This window comes from Caretta caretta, chromosome 8, assembly GCF_965140235.1.
Source record: "Caretta caretta isolate rCarCar2 chromosome 8, rCarCar1.hap1, whole genome shotgun sequence".
NCBI lineage: Eukaryota > Metazoa > Chordata > Testudines > Cheloniidae > Caretta > Caretta caretta.
The window spans coordinates 64,103,226-64,123,443 of NC_134213.1; the positions used below are offsets into that span (position 1 = coordinate 64,103,226).

General features: G+C 39.2%; 1 protein-coding gene across 1 annotated transcript in view; it reads left to right on the top strand.

The window, feature by feature from the left end:
• LOC125641680 (complement factor H) overlaps positions 1-20,218 on the top strand; it is an 83,083-nt gene that overhangs the window by 11,105 nt on the left and 51,760 nt on the right. Inside the window, exons 3-8 of the mRNA XM_048861985.2 lie at positions 2,301-2,406; positions 3,486-3,562; positions 5,820-6,014; positions 8,778-8,948; positions 11,537-11,716; positions 13,368-13,568. Coding sequence (XP_048717942.2) covers positions 2,301-2,406; positions 3,486-3,562; positions 5,820-6,014; positions 8,778-8,948; positions 11,537-11,716; positions 13,368-13,568 — 930 coding nt within the window. The remainder of the gene's footprint in view (positions 1-2,300; positions 2,407-3,485; positions 3,563-5,819; positions 6,015-8,777; positions 8,949-11,536; positions 11,717-13,367; positions 13,569-20,218) is intronic.

Consider the following 20,218-nt stretch of genomic DNA (forward strand, 5'->3'; position numbering starts at 1 on the left):
GAAAGCCAACTCCAATGTCAAAGCTGTTTCATTGAGGGCTATGCCTGTGCATAGCTTATCTTGTTCCACGAGTGAAAATCTCAATTCCTCAATGGTTTTCCCTTCATCATCTAATTCCTGAGCTTCACACTGTTGCTCCAACTATTGCTTATTTAGTTTTTTGTCTATTCATTTTATACTGCACTTTATTTCCTTACCTGAAATAAACAGAAAATAGCAATCCATAATCCTTTTCTTAATATTTCACCCTTCTCATGTGTGACTCTCTCAGTATGTAAGCAAACTGGATGTAGATCCTGCTGAATCACTCCACTGTGGTACTTCCCGGGGTAGGGTTGTGAGGCATCTCACTACCACCTCCCCTTAACTGTGCCTATCAGGGCGCAGCTTCCTGACACCACCAGCCGCAGGCAGAACAAGCACTCTTCTCTCAGCCTATGCAGGCTGCGCTGTTCCTCTTCAGGTTAGTGATAGGCACGCAACAACCCCAAGTCCTTCAAGCATCTGCCTGTAGCATCCAGCCCCAATCCACTGGACACTCATAGAACTCCAAGATCCTCTATTCCCAAAGGAACAGAACACCACAACTTACTAGTTATACCAGAGAATACAGTTCTGCTTAACACACAGCACTTAAGTTTGTTTATAGAGAAAGCATTTTAAAGTTTATTTAACAAAGAACAGAGTTTCAAATGATAGCAAGCTGAAATATTGGAAACAAAGGGTTACATCTAAAATGGAATCATAACACGCATAATAGAGCCCAGACGTAACTAACATGGTACTCTCCTGTCTAGTGATTTTTATGTCACCCAAAGTTCTTCTCCCAGTATTTAAAAACTTGTCTGTCTGTGATCCTTATTTCATGAAGCAAACCTTCTGTCATCTTACATCCTAGATGAAGGATGTAGAGTTAGTCTCTGTACCTACAGTTGTACTCCAAAAATCCATTATCATCACTTGTAGAAAAAGACTCCCTCCCACTGGTTTATTTCCTGCTGTAAATTTTCCCCCTCTGAAGATTTCATAATCCCATCCTTATCATTTAGCTCAGATTGTAAACGGACATTGATTGTGAATTATACAATGCTCCATTTACTTACAGACTGCTAGATAAACATCTTCTGCCTGAAATAAACTCGTTTTTCAACTTCTGATGACTGACTCCAACTCACAGGCCTCAAGAACATATTTTTCTCTGTGTGTGTGTGTGTGTATATATATATAAACCCCTTACATATTATCTATACATACATTTTGCAGTGATCATGATGACCATTGTGACACAGGCTTTCAATAGAAATCTTACATGACACTCTTGGGGAAACTAGTAGGTAGATACCAGACCAAGGGGGATCCCTGTAATCCTTACGTTCAATGAATCCCTCTGCCAGATGGCACAAAGAGGTCCCTGGGTCACACACCCATCTATTTTAAGAAGTCCTTGGGCTCCAGTTTGAAGGGTAACCATTCACCCAAGGTCCCAGCCTGTCATTGTAGGAGTGTATTTATCTTCTCCAGAACCAGAGTGCCATCTCTCAGCCAGGTATCTTTTCATGAATAATGTTTTTCATCTAACTCAAGCTCTTCACTGCTATTATCTGGGAATTTATGACCAGGTATTAAAAAAACTTCATTACCGTGCTGGAATTTACCATCTCCCTCAGTTAAAAGGTCAATGCATAATTACAGTTCTGTCTCCATGTATAACCTATGTCACAAGCTGTACATATAATTTATTTGATTGACTTAATAGTGCTTTTATTTTCCTCCTAATATACATATATGTATATAAAATCATTTCTAAAGAGCCTTTACCTCTTCAAAAGAATCCTTTTGAAAGTGTGCAAGGAAAAGTTTTAAATATCAGGTCAATAAACCTTGTGCCTTTAAAAAATATATTAACAAATTGGAACTTTTCAATGTGTATCTGAATCTGATCGTAGGTCTGACAAAGCATCCACTTTTAGACCAGAGGCCTTTAAAGTATTAATAAATATTTTATAGAGTCAGTTTCTTTGCTGTTTGTTACTCAGAAAGCAAAAATTTGTATAGTCCCAGTATTTAATTCGCCAGCATTATGGCTGAGTTTTCAAAAGTGCTCGGCATTCAGCTACCACTGAAATCAATGGTAAAACTCCCACTGACTTTAATAGGAGAGAATTAAGCTAATGCTGAAAGCTTTTGAAAATCCCACCCCATATAGGAAATACAATTCCTATCTGACAGGCAAAATTACCTCCCTTTACAGCACTGTGGAAGGTTTATAAACACGTTTCCCTTTTTTTCCACCCCTCCAGACAAGCCCTGTGGCCATCCTGGAGATATTCAGTTTGGCTCCTTTGAACTTACTGCTGGAACGGAGTTTGTATTTGGCACTCGCGTTGAGTACAAATGTGATGAAGGGTAATGTTTTCTGTTGTTTAATATGCTGGTAGCACTAGAGCAAGTCAGTGTGGGGTGTAAAGGTTAATGGAGTAAGTGTCTAGTTATGGCTTTGTGATTTTTGATTTAAGACTGACAGATTTACATTCTGTTAATATTTTTAGGTTTCTATAGTTAGAAGTGGTTAATGATGAAAGTGTATCCAACTTCATTACATTAAAAGCACCTTGGGTTTCCATAAAACTATTTAACATAACTCTTTAATCTTATACCTTCAGATGTACCTCTGTAGCAGAGTCAGCCAAACTTTGTCCACCTGAGGACCACACCTAATTTGCTTAAACTGATTGCAGCTGATCTCATATTTAATATGGAGATCCAGGACTCAGAAACTAATGAACTGATGAAGCCTGATTTTCAGAGGTCAGCACTTGTGAAAATCAGGCCCCTGACCTACAGGCCAAACTTTAATCATCCCTGTTCTATAGTAATTGCTGAGAAATATTCTTTCAAATAACAACTTTGTGGTAGACTCAGTAACTACATTCATCATATGCTTGCTCTAGTAAGAGCTTTAGTAAATTGAATAAAAAATCTTGTATATAATAAGATATATTCCATTACAGTCTGGCTGTTTTGCACTGCTCTGGCAATGCAAAGCATCCATAAACTTGGCTTAATCTGCCATTTTCACCAGGGTTATGCCTCCTTTGTGCTTGAGAGTACCAGTGAACTGGGCTTAGAAGTTGCAATTCTCCCTAATGTTGTGAAATCACAGTGAAGTACAATGGCTTCTATACAGAGGGCTGAGCCAGAGTTTAGCATTAGCAGCTCTCTGTAATAAAGAAGCTTTCAATGAAGCTTTACTTCTGCCATTTACCATTTTGCTACTGTGAGCAATAGGAAGTTTAACAAAATGGGGAAGGAGCCCAATAGAGACAGTATTGTTTCCTTCTCCAGGCGAATGTTTTGGGTTAGTTTATGTATTGGAACAGGGGAACTGACTTATATTGTTTTAACTGTAATACATCATATAACCTATTAACACATAATGCTGCTGTGTTTTAGTTTTATATTTTGGTTACAATTTTTTTGGTAAGATATCAGATGCTCAGCCAAAGAAATTTCCGTGAGTGTCAGGCAGATGGATGGAGCAATGAACTCCCCCACTGTGAAGGTAAATGGAGTCTAGAACATAATCTTTTTTTCAAACTGATTATTATTTAATATTTGCCTGCCTAAAGCTATTTAGGACCTGATTGTGATATCTTTGCTCACATTGATTAGTACCTTTCTCTAGAGCCTTGTGTGAGACTATTTTTAAAATTCCGCTCCAGTCCTGCCCTGCAATACCCACTCCCACTCCCACCCATTCTTGCATTATTTCTGGCATTTTTATCCTGCTCCAAACCAAAAAAAATCTTAGATCCCACAAATCCTGCAAGAGAGGGGAGGGAGATAAACATGTTTAGGAAAGAGAAGCTCAAACACTATAAATAGCAATTTCCCAAATCAGCTACTCTTGGTAAACCTACAAGAGATTTAGTGTTTTCCTCCAAATTTCCACAGTCTGTTTTTTTGTTTTTTGCCCACCCAATCCCGCCCACAACAAATACATTTTACTTGTTCCCACTGTTATGGCAGTGTGTCCTGCAGGAACCCAGTCCCGCTGCAGGGCTCCATCTTACTGCACATGTAGTCCCATTGGTTTCAGTAGTAGTACTCATTCAGCGTGATCAAGGATGTCACAATCTGTCCTTTAATGTTATTCTTAGATAATCTCCTTCTTAATTTTGTTCTGCAAAGCTTTAATACTTATGGGGAAAGTGTTCTGTCATACAACGAATGCACATACCCCCAGTACAGTATTTGTGTTATGATGTGAATGTGACTGTGTCCAGTAAGAATTATTATTATTTATATTTCTTTAGTCCCAAAATTTTAAGGGTTTCTCACTAAAGGAAAAACATGACTGCCTGTGAACGTGTGCACTTAATCCTGCATGATGTTTTCTTTATAAATTTGTTTGAGGAACCCTGAAATAGGATGCAAAATCAAAGAATGCTAAATGACCGATATACTGGAGAAAGTTGGGAGAAGAAATAGATGGAGGCAAAACTCTGGTCTCAGATACACACATACTCTCCCATTAATGTCTATGCGAACATCCAAGGATGGAATTTGTCTCCAGATAATGGCTTCCTTTGGAATAAGGAATATTTGATCACATATATTTATTCTTTTTCTTGGGTTAGTGCAGTTATGGGAAATTAGAGATGTGATATGGGCCAAACTTTCTGCTGACATAAATTGTGTTCACTTATACCAGTGATGAATTTAGTCCAATATCTTTATCAAGGATTTTGAGCTAATAACTGTGAACTGATGGATATGTTTTGGTCAGTCTGCAGTTCTCTAAAGTTTTCCAGCTGATTAGTCTGTGAGCCAGATGCAGTCTTGCACAAGCAAGAGCAACTAACTTTGACTTTTAGCAGGGCTTGGGCTGTGAGTGCCACTGGATATATTAGTTGGGCCCCCATTTATCACTCAAGGCAATTCTAGGTGAGCACTCTGTCTGCAGCCAGGATGAATGCACAGCCGAGTGAGGAGATTCCATGTACCAACTTTCTCTGGTGTCTGTCAGTCTGACTTTATATCACACTGGTCACTGTGGTATCTGAGTATGTGATAAAGCTGAATTTTGAATTTACTATGTAGTGTACTTATAGTATTTTTTTCAATTGTTCTGTATTTTAATGTTTATCATAGAATCGTAGGACTGGAAGGGACCTCAAGAGGTCATTAGTCCAGTCCCATGCACTCATGGCAGGACTAAGTATTATCTAGACCATCCCTGGCAGGTGTTTGTCCAGCCTGATCTTAAAAATCTCCAATGATGGAAATTCCACAACCTCCCTAGGCAATTTATTCCAATGCTTAACTACCCTGACAGTCAGGAAGTTTTTCCCAATGTCCAACCTAAACTGCCCTTGTTGCAATTTAAGTCCATTGCTTCTTGTCCTATCCTCAGAGGTTAAAGAGAACAATGTACCTCTCTCCTCCTTATAACAACCTTTTATGTACTTGAAAACTGTTATCATGTCCCCTCTGTCTTCTCTTCTCCAGACTTCCCTCCTAGGTCATGTTTTCTAGACCTTTAATCATTTTTGTTGCTATTCTCTGGACTTTCTCCAATTTATCCACATCTTTCCTGAAATGTGTCACCCAGAACTGGACACAATACTCCAGTTGAGGCTTAATCAGCGTGGAGTAGAGAGGAAGAATTACTTCTTGTGTCTTGCTTACAACACTCCTGCTAATACATCCCAAAATTTCTTTTTTTGCAACAGTGTTTAGCTTATTTTTAATGCTGACCATTTTGTTTTACAATATAGTTACAGAGTAGGCCTTAAATTATAGCTTTATTTTTACAGTGAGGAAGTGTTTACCAGTAAATGCACCAGAAAATGGAAAAATCCTTGTAACTGGTGTATATGAAGCAGACCAAGAATTTTTCTTTGGCCAAGTTGTACAGTTTGAATGTAATGAAGACTATAAACTTTCTGGATCTAAAGAAATACATTGCTCAGCTGATGGAAATTGGAATGCTGATGTACCTACATGCATAGGTGAGAAGAAAATTATCTTTTAGTTTAATGAAATTTCTCTTTAGCCAAAGTGATTTGGAAGGTACTGTTGAAGCTCTTATCATGGCACTTAGATTCCTAGAAATTGATTATTCTACAGGAGAGTTATGGAAATAGCAAAATATTTCCGGTGACAATATGTATTCATGATGATGTATTCATCTCCATTGCATGATATGTGTAAAGGAAGTAAAATAATCTAGGGAATAGAAAATTTAGTCATAATAGAGTCTTCTAGTCATTCCCCAATCTTCACTGAAAAGTTAACACTGATGATACATAAGACATTATACATGAGTGAATAAATGGAACAAGAAAGTACCTACAGCTGAGAATATTCATTAATTCTTTGCCTGTTCTAATACTATCTATCCTGTTGACAGTCGATCAACTAGATAGTTGGCTTTATGGAACCAAAACTACTGGGAAGGAATGAGATTAATTATATTCCTTCCCGTATATCAAACAGAATTGTAGCCTAATTTCCACTCAAGTCGACCTGACTTGTTACACTGTTGTGTTGAATTGAGATTGTATGCTCTTCAGGGCAGAAACTGTGGCTTTATTGTTTTGTAAGGTATAGCACATTTTAGGAACTTAGAAATAACATCATCACTTTCTAGATGAAATGTAGCAGGGATGTGCCTATTTCTTTTTCTTGTAGCACGGACTTGGAAAGCTCCACTTTACATCTTTCCACCTCGTTGGGTGCTGAGATATCAGGGGATGTTCCATGCCTTCATTTCTTAATTGGATGGCTTAATGTCCCGCCACAGACATGGAGGGAGTGGCATTCTTCAGTACCTAAAATACTAGTTTTTCACTTCTCCTGAAATACTGCTTAACACAGAGCACTCCTGTCATATTATATTTCTAGGTCCTGCCCATGGATTGAGAAGAGCTGATCTCTGTGAACACACCTGATTGTAGGCTATATCAGTTGCTTTTAATTTTTACCCATTCAACCTGAAACTGAACTAGGAGCAAACAGCCAGGTTCTGAAGTTAAATTAATCAGTCAGTGTGTTTTTGGTAATGATATGGTTTTACCAATTAAGTGCATTAATCTTTTCCCTGTGCTGAGTGTGACACATACAGGATAACTCCATATGTAATATGTTTTTTTAACTGCTAACTTGTCACATGCACATATTATTGTTACCTATTTTTTTAAAATTTACAGACTAACCTGCAAACAGAGTTTGAGTCTATATGATATTTGATATTTAATATTAAAACCAAGTGTTAAGGTTCCTTCCCCACACTGAACTCTAGGGTACAGATGTGGGGACCTGCATGAAAGACCCCCTAAGCTTATTCTTTCCAGCTTAGGTTAAAAGCTGCCACCACCAAAGTGTTACACAAAGAACAGGGGAAGTGCCCACTTGGAAATGTCTCCCCCCCAAAAATATCCCCCCAAGCACTACACCCCCTTTCCTGGGGAAGGCTTGATAAAAATCCTCACCAATTTGCATAGGTGAACACAGACCCAAACCCTTGGATCTTAAGACCAATGACAAAAACAATCAGGTTCTTAAAAGAAGAATTTTAATTAAAGAAAAAGTAAAAGAATCACCTCTGTAAAATCAGGATGGTAAATACCTTACAGAGTAGTCAGATTCAAAACATAGAGAATCCCTCTAGGCAAAACCTTAAGTTACAAAAAGACACAAAAACAGGAATATACATCCCATTCAGCACAACTTATTTTATCAGCCATTTAAACAAAACAGAATCTAACGCATATCTAACTAGATTGCTTACTAACTCTTTACAGGAGTTCTGACCTGCATTCCTGCTCTGGTCCCGGCAAAAGCATCACACAGACAGAACCTTTTGTTTTCCGCCCCCCACTCCAGCTTTGAAAGTATCTTGTCTCCTCATTGGTCATTTTGGTCAGGTGCCAGCGAGGTTATCTTAGCTTCTTAACCCTTTACAGGTGAAAGGGTTTTTCCTCTGGCCAGGAGGGATTTAAAGGTGGTTAGCCTTCCCTTTATATTTATGACACCAAGTATGCTTCCACTTTATTGGTATTCTTAAAGTATTTAAAACTAAAACAATCATGGTGGATCTTGCTTTATTCAAATTGGCATGGCCAGATATATTCCTTATTTGATTCTTAATTTGTTTTGTAAATAGAGATCATAGTATGGGATTGATTTACCAATGTACTTGCACCAGACATACTTGCTTTTGAAAAGATTTCTTAACATAATATTTCCATTTAATATTGAACCCAGTGAGTTTTCAGAGTCATTAATTTGTTTATATGTTAACTGATTATGAAGTGTTATTTAGGAGATGTGTGACAGATGACAAGCACATTAATCACTTATTCACACTGTTGGGCTAACTTCTGCAGCTCTGGCATCCCCCTACTTCTTATAATTCAAATGTGGAAGATTGATATTAAATATGTTGGTTTTTAAAGCTGCTGTTAGAGTGCTGCTGCTTTTATGCCATTGAGCTGACTTTGTCTTCTGTATATTTACCCCAAATTGCAAATATGTCTTGAAGTTCCAAAGAAAGATTCATGAAATCTATCCCTGGGTCTAGATGGGCTTTTATATTTTACACAGAGACTTAAATTCTATGCTGAAACACAGATTTACTATTTCCCGATTAACATAATTTTAAAACAGCCATGTCAAAATGAAATTTTGTATTTATTTTCTAGTGGGTGTTTTCTTAGTCAGGCATCACAACTGTTTTCTTTTTTTTTAAATTTTGTTTCTTTTGTCCTTAGAGGTAACCTGCGAACCACCAAGAATTAATAATGGAAATATAATGACTCCAAAGAGAGTTTATAGGGAGAATGAACGATTGCAGTTTACTTGTAATCTAGGATATACATTTGGTGAAAGATCTGATGCAGATTGTACGGAATATGGATGGAATCCAAAACCATTTTGTAAAGGTCAGCTTTTGCTCATTTTATACTGTGTGTTCTGTTACTTTTATCTAGCTAGATAGCTATGGTCTTGGTACACAACTAATGCTTCAGTGTACTACAATAATACAAATACATCATTATGTATCCTGGAAAGCAGTGACTCTGAAAAGGATTTAGGAATCATAGTGGAAAAACAACTGAACTGTGATGCTATCGTAAAAAGGGCTAATGCAATCCTTGTGTAATGTATAAATAGGAGAGTAGTGAGTAGAAGTATGGAGGTGTTTTTTACCTCTGCAAAAGGCATTGGTGAGACCACTACTGAGACTACTGCATCCAGTTCTGGTGTCAACATTTTAGAAAGGATGTTGAAAAATGGAAAGGAAGCAAAAAGGAGACACACAAATTATCTGAGATCTTGAAAAAATGCCTTACAGTGAGAGACTGAAGGCGCTTATTCGGCTTAGTTTATTTTTAGAGCATGGTATCTTGCCCTCAATCTGTTAGGCATTCTTACTCCATTGTAAAACAATGAAGTGCCTACCTGCCAACCGACGTAGTCTGCTGGGAACAGAGTGGACATGGACAGCTGACCTAACCAGCTCCAGTCTAAGAACAACTGTTCAAAAAGTGTCCACTCCCCAACAAAACAGTGCTACAGAAACACTCAGTACAGAAAGAAAAATGCAAAAAGAGCCACTAAAACCACATGAGATTCCTGATTGCTCTTGGGTTCAAAAATGAATAGCCTGTCACATTACAGGCATCAACATCTCCTGACTTCAGTGGCTACTGTTATAGACTCTAATGTCCTACATTAAGGTAACATCCTTCCAGCCAATGAAAGCTGGACACATTTTCCATTGCAGCTTGTCAACTCCTTGTTTGGTTTAGCCAGTGGGATCATTTAAGAGGATGATGTGAGGATCTCTGGATTTGCTAATAATTAATCAATGAGAAGATTATAGGATTGGGGGGATTGTTGACACTGGGGGCTGGGTTTGAGATAATGGTAATAAGCTCAGTAAAGGGAAGATATGTAATTGGAAGGAGCTTTCCGACACATGCCTGTGCTATGTTCGGCAGTGCTTGGAATCTAAAGATTAAAGGTACACGTGGGGAAAAGAAACAGACTGTGTGCATGAATACGCAAATGGGACAGACAGTGCGGAACAACAGGTAGCTCAACAAACACCCTTTGAGAGGGGCCTTAAAAAAATCTTCAGAAAGAGTTAGCAGGCTGAGTGGGAGATGGGTGGACTGGAAGGAGTGAGATTCCACCATCAGGGTTGCAACCCTCACCATCTCCTGGGATACTATGACACCATTGGGCCTTCATCTTGATCCTGAAAGATGCCCTGATGAGACTGGGACAGAGAGATGGACACAGAAGACATCGCCACCTTCACCATCTCCAACTAGATCCTGAATACCACCTGGGATGTGCAACTTTGGTTCCTGCTGTCCTTCCCTCCCTTGTGTCATCTTCCACCCCCACCTTATTCTCTTTTCTATCTCTCTCTTTGCCTTCTGTTTAGTAAAAGTCTGGTCTACCTGTCTGGGACTGTATATTTTGCAACACTACTGTGAGCCTGTGTCGGAAAGGCAGCTGAAAGCAATGTCCTAAACAGCCTGATGCTGGTTCAAGTTTTCCAGGTCTCTAAGTGCCTGATAAGGGGGTTTACTGTGCTTGTTTTTCTCCAACAATGAAGTTGCAAGTAAGAGTCAGCACCAGAGACCAGAAGCTGTGTTGTCTATTTTTGCTATTCCTTTCTCTTCTCTTTTGTGTGTGTTTGTCTTGTTTTGTCTTAAAGGAAGCAGGATCAGACTTTAACAGTAGCAGCAGGAAGCTCCAGCCGATCTCAACTAACTTTTTTTCCTCATAAAGACCAGTTATTATCGTCGTTAATACTGTCAAAAAGATGGTCCATCAGAGGGGTTTCCTTCTAAAATCTCTCTATAGCTAAAGGGAAAGGGAATAAGGAATATTGTTAAAATAAAAGCCTTACTTGCAACTTTACATTTCAAATGCTTTAACTGTTTTTCCTTCTTTTACTATGTCTTTAAAAGGTTAACATGATTTTAATGGTGTGTTTGCCATGGGACTAAGCAGACCCAGGGCACTATACTCAAACCTCTGAACCATGTTTGTGTTGTACCATGACAGTGTCATGTTAACAGCTTGGACTCTCTTATTCCATCCAACCAAACATGACAGGAAGGTAGTGTGGAATGAACTGCCAGAAGAGATTAGACAAATTCAGTGTGATCACCTATAGATCTCATTGCAAGGCTTCATTTTTTGGTAAAGTTTTTCCACAATAGTCAGAATGACACTTATAACAGCAACTGATTCCTTCTCACCCCCAAAATAAAATAAACTACCCCAAGCAAATACTCTAATTTCTGAAGATGGGTAAAGAGTTATAGACTTCATCAAATTCATAGGAATCTCACCATGCCATTGTTATGCAGATGATGATCAAATATGACAGTGATAGTAAAGCTAGCAAAAAAAAAGAGAAAGATACAAATAATTTTAATTGAAGGGGGTACTTACAGCATAAAGTTATTTTTACAGCTGTTAAACTTGTTCATCTGTTTCTGTTTAGAAATTAGATGTGATCCTCCAACAGTGAATAATGGAACCTACTACCCCAAAAAGAAAGTGTTCAGAGAATTGGAAGTAATCAGAGTAGACTGTAATAAAGGATTTCACTTTGAAACGGACACTAGGGAGAGGAGAGCAGAATGCACAAAGAATGGCTGGTTACCTATTCCAAGATGTATCTGTAAGTTACTTTTATTTTAACATGTTTTTAGATATTAAAGCCCAAACTATTATAAAATGATTATACAATTTCTGCAGTTGAGAATGTAAACAGAAATCAAACAGGTATATTTGCGGGGTTTTTCCTTTTACAAAGTTTAAGAACATAAGAATAGCCATATTGGGTCAGACCAAAGGTCCCTCTAACACAGTATCCTGTCTTCCGACAGTGGCCAATGCCAGGTGTCCCAGAGGGAATGAACAAAACAGGTAATTGTCAAGTGATCCATACCCTGTCACCCATTCCCAGCTTCTGACAAACAGAGGCTAGGGACACCATCCCTGCCCATCATGGCTAATAGCAATTGATGGACCTATCGTCCATGAACTTATATAGTTCCTTTTTGAACCCTGTTATAATCTTGGCCTTCACTACATCCTCTGGCAAAGAGTTCCACAGGTTGACTGTGTTGTGTGAAGAAATACTTCTTTTTGTTTGTTTTAAACCTGCTGCCTTTTAATTTCATTTGGTAACCCCTAGTTCTTGTGTTATGAGAAGGAGTAAATAACACTTATTTATTTACTTTCCTTATTTACTTTGATGGACTTGGATAAAGCACCTGTGAAAATAAGATGATATGGTATAAGTGAATGGAGCTCTAAATAACTATACAACTAACATATACATCATGATTTATTTGACAAAATGTGCTAGACTCAACCCTTCTACAGGGAACATTTGTAGCTGTGTTTTATCCATCCAAATAATAGCATCCAAGCATGATACCATGAGTGTATGAATGGTATAAAAGAAAATAAAAACCTATTATCATAATTGGATTCTGAGTCACTTACATATACCACAGCCCTAGATTTGTACCCTCCATTTTTGTTTCCTCATTTATTCTGAACTGTCAGTCTCTACCTGAAGAAGAGCTCTGTGTAAGCTTGAAAGCTTGTCTCTCTCACAAACAGAAACTGATCCAATAAAATATATTACCACACCCACTTTCACTTTCTAATATCCTGGGAGTGACATGGCAACACCAACAATGCGTACAACAGATTCTTCCAGGCAGTTCTTTTCCCTGTGCAAAATCAAGAAGTTCTTTCTCAAATGTTTACTCAATCTTTCTTCAGATAAAATCCCAGTGGCTGTAATAAGAGTTTTGTTGAGTAGGGACTGAGTAAAAACTTATCAAGGACTTCAGAATTTGGCTTTGATAATTACAAACAAATGACAGCTGTTTAAAACAGGAAGAGGTGTAAGTGGATTTGGAGCTCAGCAATGGTGTTATAAATTAATTCTCTGATAATGTGACTACAGATGTCTTGGAAAACATGGAGTTAATCCAAAGATCTGGATCTGCACATAAAGAGAACCTTTAGTATGTGGATCATGTCCTGTCTTGTGTGGAGGAAATTCAGTCACCTCCATGACACTCTCTTGCCAACTGGTGGATGGCCTTGTATCATGCAGAGATCCCACACAACATGTGGGTTCTGGGGGCTGGAAACCCTGCCTACCAGGTGAAAGCTCTATCTCCTGCTCCAGTGGAACAATTTGGGTAAACTGCGGCTGTAACCTGGAAGAGTTCTTCTCTCCTTCCACCTCTTTGAATTAGTGTCCACGTGCACCTTCTAATATTATACATTTTAAACTTTTTTTAAAGTGAGACCCTGTGACTACCCACATATAGAAAATGGAGCATTAACTGACTATTATGAACATTACAAAGAACGAGCCTTTCCAGCACAGTTGGGCGTGTCAATTTACTACAGATGTCTTGATGGTTACGTATCTGAAAGAGAGGAGAGGTGGCCTCTGATCAGATGTACTAAAGCGGGCTGGTCTCCTGCGCCAAAATGCCTTAGTAAGTAAACATATGTTTGTATTATTTTCTTAAAAATTCTATTGTACTATAACTAATAATTATATCCAGCAATGGACAGAACCAGGACTGCGAGGGAGGGTGGGTGTTACTACAACGTTGCTCCATTGTGGCCCCTTGACTCCCCCAGCAAAGACTGTCACCCAAGGACATGAGTGTCTCTTTAAAAGGATTCAAAAGCATTAGAAGGAGCCAATACTTGGAACAAGCCTTCAATAAACCAGTTGTAGGATTTGCAGAGGGGTTGTTTGTATTTTGTTCTTTTTTTCCCTCCTTTTTTGCTTTCTCCTTATTGCTGATCCCTCAACCAGCATTTCTGTTTCTCTTACAAGGGAATAGGGTAGGAATTGGTATCCCTCTGAGAGCGAGAGTGTTTGCGGAAGGTACTGGGATCTTGTGGATTTAGAAAGGGTGAGCAAAGATCAATAATAACCTGTGTGGAGAGAGACCTATGAGGAGGGGTAGGTTGTGTTGTGAAATTTTCTTCACGAGGAAGGGCTTAGTTGATTCTTTTATCTTTGGGATATTCAGCTGTAAGAAAACTGCCTGTGAGAGTGACAGAACTATAGGGATTCTTTTCTCTTTTGTGCCATTGCCCATGTGTGCACATGCGTATATGCACACTCCTCCTGCTGCATGGGAATATATTGTTTCTTAGAAGACTTTTGCAGCTTGCCCTGGAGATTACTTTTTAGGCTGCATATGTTATCCCTTTTTCAGGGCTGCTCTTTGGGTGCAAAGAGGGTGGAGTGCCTCTGCCAGATGCTCTGAATATGGAGGCCTACAGCTAGTGATCCTGACACATGCTAAGTCTGCTTTGCAACCCTCTAGCCATATAAAGCAGATTTAAAGCTAACTAGCCAGCTGAAGACTCCTCTATATCATTCCACTTTGCAGTCTCAGGCCATCCATCAAATAACTTAATCTAATAACTGTCTATACAACCTTCCTCTTATTTGTACAAAGACTAGCCAAATTCTGGTCATTTTCAAAATCATACAAAACTACAAATGAAAGAAACTTTAACAAGTCAGTTGTGACAATGGGATGTAGGCTCTTGTAAAAATTGTATGGTACATCAATATCATACAAATAATAATCTGTATACCCCTAACTAGACAAATATTAGATACATAGCTAGTGTATAAACATAGCCTAATTCTCACTTACACAAGATCATAAAATTATGTTCTTCGAATAAAAACATCAACCATTACTATCATAATGAATAATTGTGTGTAGTACTTCATATACACACACAAAAATTCTTCAGAAATATTTTTTTATTTTTCCTGGAAATTAATAATAATAATATTTGGTTGTATTCCAGTAGTGAGTTGAGGCATAACCAAGATTGGATCCCCATCACTTTGTACTGACACAATGAGAAACAGTCCCTCCCTCAGACAGCTTGCAATCTAAATAAACAAAACAGGAAAAAGGTGGAAGAGAAAGACACAGAAAGGTGTTATGACTTGCCAACATTCACACAAGTTAGTGTCAGAGCCAGGAATAAAACCCAACTCTCCTATTGGCCAGATTAATGAGTGGAAGCCCCACTCATTTATGAACACAGTATTAATAAAAGCAAAAAAGTACTGTGCTTATGACAACCAACAAATCATGTATATTACTGAATAATCATGAAAAGAAAATCAAAGACAATAAACAGAATAAACTACCTGGATAAACATAAAAATATGGAAAATTAAGAGTCAGATGAAATGCTGTGTATTTAAACAGGCATCTTGCAAATTTTAAGAGCTGCAAATTCAGTTATTGTATCTTGAAATGACAGTGTTTGAAATAAATCTCATTCAATTGACATAGTAGCCAGAGCATTAAACTTTGTTTCTGCCGTAGTTGACTGAAGACAATTTTTTAAAGGCAAGCTTAGACAATGATCACTCTGCTTCACAGTTGACAATAGGTATAGTCAAATACAGTCTCAATGCAATGTAAATATTCAGGAAAACGTTGCTCAGATATTCGTCATTTGGTGAAAAGCTCAGGTTCTAGATCATTCAGGTAAGCACTGAGAAATGTATGAGTGTATGTTTGCATCTCCCCTGTAGTTCGCATCACTTTATTTGATCAAGAAATGTAAGCAAACCAAACCTTGTGGATAATTAGTATACTATTAACTTCTTCTTTTTAGTTCTGAACTTAGCTTATGGAGGATAACATAAAAGCCCAATCCTCCAATTTGTCTAGGTCCCTCTGTATCCTATCCCTGCCCTCCAGCATATCTACCACTCCTCCCAGTTTAGTATCATCCGCAAATTTGCTGAGAGTGCAATCCACACCATCCTTCAGATCATATTTGAAGATATTGAACAAAACTGGCCCCAGGACCGACCCCTGGGGCACTCCACTTGACACCGGCTGCCAACTAGACATGGAGCCATTGATCACTACCCGTTGAGCCCGACAATCTAGCCAACTTTCTACCCACCTTATAGTGCATTCATCCAGCCCATACTTCTTTAACTTGCTGACAAGAATACTGTGGGAGACCGTGTCAAAAGCTTTGCTAAAGTCAAGAAACAATACATCCACTGCTTTCCCTTCATCCACAGAACCAGTAATCTCATCATAGAAGGTGATTAGATTAGGCAGGCATGACCTTCCCTTGGTGAATCCATGCTGACTGTTCCTGATCACTTTCCTCTCATGTAAGTGCTTCAGGATTGATTCTTTGAGGACCTGCTCCATGATTTTTCCGGGGACTGAGGTGAGGCTGACTGGCCTGTAGTTCCCAGGATCCTCCTTCTTCCCTTTTTTAAAGATTGGCACTACATTAGCCTTTTTCCAGTCATCTGGGACTTCCCCCGTTCACCACGAGTTTTCAAAGATAATGGCCAATGGCTCTGCAATCACAGCCGCCAATTCCTTTAGCACTCTCGGATGCAACTCGTCCGGCCCCATGGACTTTTGCACGTCCAGCTTTTCTAAATAGTCCCTGATTAGAGGGTCATGACCACCCCCCGATCCCCAGAAGGGTTGGGAAAGGCATTAGGGACATTTTGAAGTGTTGATATGCTATTACAATCTGAAACAAAAGAAATCTTGTTCCCCAACTCCTGCACACCCTTACTCTACCAGGTCAAATATTCTCTATCAACCTTTTGAGACACACTCACAGATGATGTATATTGTCTGGGTAGCTGGAGACTGGTTCTGGTGGGAGGGTGTCATAAATATAAAGGAAGGATAATTTAAAGAAATCATAACCTAACACGTACCTAGCTAGATTACTTACTAAAAGTTCTAAGACTCCATTCCTGGTCTATCCCCGGCCAAGACAGAATATAGACAGACACACAGACCCTTTGTTTCTCTCCCTCCTCCCAGCTTTTGAAAGTATCTTGTCTCCTCATTGGTCATTTTGGTCAGGTGCCAGCGAGGTTACCTTTAGCTTCTTAACCCTTTACAGGTGAGAGGAGCTTTCCCCTGGCCAGGAGGGATTTCAAAGGGGTTTACCCTTCCCTTTATAGTTATGACAGAGGGGTAACTAATTGGGGTAATGAGAGGTTGGGGAGCAGAGCTGGAGAGGCAGAGAATCCTAAGAGTCCACAAAGTCTTTGAGAAAGCCTGGGCATTAGCTAGATTAGTGCACAAAGCCAGATTCTTTCTATTTTAAGTGGAAAATGTTGAATGCCAGTTGAAGAAAACTGTAATCTATGAGTCTTATCCATATATTATGCATAATTTTTCAAGGAGCACCTGTGAATGTCCTATTGTCTGACCAGCTGTTTTCATGTCCCCTCAAAAGGTACGTCTACACAGTCCCTGGCAGAGAATCTCCAAGTTTGTAGCAAGAGATTTGGGCTTGCAGAGGTTGCACTGCCACAGTAAAGATACCTGTATAGAGATTACAGCTGAGTCTGGAGCTTGGGCTCTGAAGCCCCCTCCCGCCCCCCCCTCAAAACATCAGAGCCCAAGTTCCAGCTTAAGTCACACTATCTACACAGCTATTTTTAGCATGGTAGTGCGAGCACCATGAGCCTGAGTCTGTCAACCCAGGCTTCGAGGCCTGCTGCTGCGGGCTTCCACTCATTGTATAGATATACACAGAAAGTCTCCAGTTCTGTTGACCCTACCAGTTGTCACAGCCTGATGCAAGTTCTTGCTCCTCTTCTGTGCCCTTGCAGTTCAGCTGCAGTCCCCAGCATATAGCCTAATTCTAAACCTGACTCCAATCAAGGGCCAGCCCTTCTGCTTGGCTACTTCCATGCCAATCTACTCTTCCCTTTCCACCTGCTGTGAAGATGCTAAAGTTTGCTGGAGGAGAGATCTGCTTCCCTCCAACTTAGCAGGCTCACTAGCCACCAAATGTGCTTTTATACTGGAGCTGCACTGAATAGACATCCTATGACCAAAGCCTCTCCCTGACCTGCTCCAGACTCCACTAGTTCAATGCACCTATATGACTCACCTCCTTCTCCCCACATTCCTAGTAGTTTAAAATGCAGTTCAGTAGTAGTTAAAACTATAAGTGCTAAGAAGCTAGAAAGTGCAATTATATGCCCCCCCAATCATACTTTTACAGGGTGGTTTGGTTGGTGTGAACACAATCAATGACATTTTAGTATGAAAACTGAAATTCTAATAAGTAGGCATGAGGATGTATAAATATCTGCCTATGTATGAATTTTTCAGTTTGTAGCTTGTTTTATTTTCAAGTTAGAAGTGGCAGGAATATTGTGAATGGGTTTTGTGTGTTTTTGATCTGATTTAATTTATTTATATATTTATTTATTTTTACTTTTAACAAAGGGCTCACTTTTTACATCTAGGTGTTTGAAAATTTTTATTCTCCTCTTGGAGAGTGGGAGGAGGACAGGGAACCCACCTTATATTAGTTATAAAATTTCTCCTTGAAAAAGCTACTTCCCATGAAAAGTTTAAAAGAGAGGAGTGGGTCCAAACAATGCTTGTAATGGAAATATTTTCATCACAACCTTAAGTGTGGAGTTGTGAATAAAACAGTGCATAGGACTTCACAAAGCACAAAAAAGAACAGTTACTTTTCCAAACATCTTGCAGTTGAATTCAGACTAACATATTACACAGGATGACAATTCTAGTACAAGGTCACAAGACTCAGAGACTCTTGTGGCAAGTTATTTTTAATGGGGGATCTGAAGCAGAAGGACAGTTGGTACACACAGTGGGAGGCTTTCCGAGTATAGGCAGTGTCCTGACAGAAAATGCAAAGTCACAAGTACTCCACAACTTCAGTAGCACTGTAATTGCCAGTCACACTTTCCTGGCGTTCATAGCTCATGGAAGTGGGTGGGGAAAAAAGGTTAACAAATATTCAGGGAATCAGAATTTTGATGCTGAACCTTGTTCTTTGCTCCTAGGCTGTCAGAGGCTTAGTGAGCTGTGAAGGCAGCATCTTTAGCCCTTGGCAGGAGGGAGCAACTTGTGTTGCTCTGTAGCAAAACTCCTGGCTTAGTCTGAGTTAGTGGTAATGGGATCCACAGTAATTTACCATGAGGCCTTAAGGCCTTCAGGGAAAATCCTGCCTCCACTGACATCAATGACAAAACTGCCATTGAGTTCACCAGGTTCAGAGTTTGATCCTTAGGTGATAACTAATGAGTGGGAAATGGTAGATCTCCCTGAGAGCTCAGAGGAAAGGGAAAAATGCCCCTAGCCAAGAGCACCGTGTTATGCTGCTAGATAATATTGGGAAGGGGAAAAAATCAGGTTTCATAATGTGGCAGGAATAAGAGCCAGGGTTGCCAACCCTCCAGATTGCTCTTGAGTCTACAGGAATTAAAGATTAATCTTTAATTGAAGAGTATGTCATCTGATGAAACTTCCAGACATACGTCCAACCAAAACTGGCAACCCTAATAAGAGCCCAAACCCAAACCTGTCTGAATAATACATTTCAATCTGCTGAAGGAACAAACGTGAATTGAGTTTGGAGGGCTTAACACAGTTACCTTTACACTTCATCATGGTACTCCAGTGACTGAGCATGGGGAGAAGGAAAGTAAGAGAGACTTCCTTTGGCTGTCAGCCTTCTCCTGTCACCTTGTTTATCCAGGGCTGATGATGTGATTTCCATCACAATAGCATGATTTAAACCATCCCATTGTGCCTGACTTTGGTTTTTATTTTGGATTAATGGAACTTTTCAGCTAGTGCCTGAGCCTGAACACAAACCCAATCAACAGCAATGGTATCTATTTCCCTACATGGTGTTTCATTGCCTGTATCATTTGGATTCTGTAAAGATGCTTTTTGTTTTAATAAACAGATTCCATGAGCATCATAGTGATACCTGTAAATAAAATACCTTGAGGGAATAATATGATTGATAACATCTTCTGGAGGCTAATGCTACAAATGAATCTGTGCAGACACCACTACTTAAGAAGTATATTAGGCAAGATTTTTTGGCTGGTGTAAATCAGTGTAGTTCCATTGAGGTTGATGGAGCTTGCTGTTTTGCACCAATTGAGAATCTGGCCTGTGTGACCCAATTCTTCATTGCCTTGCATCTTGTGCAATTGTTTACACCTGTGCACAGTTGATATCACAAGTTTCAGGCTGGTGGAAAAATCAAGCTCTTTGATTCACATTTGAAAATAAAGGTCTTTTCAGTATAAAGT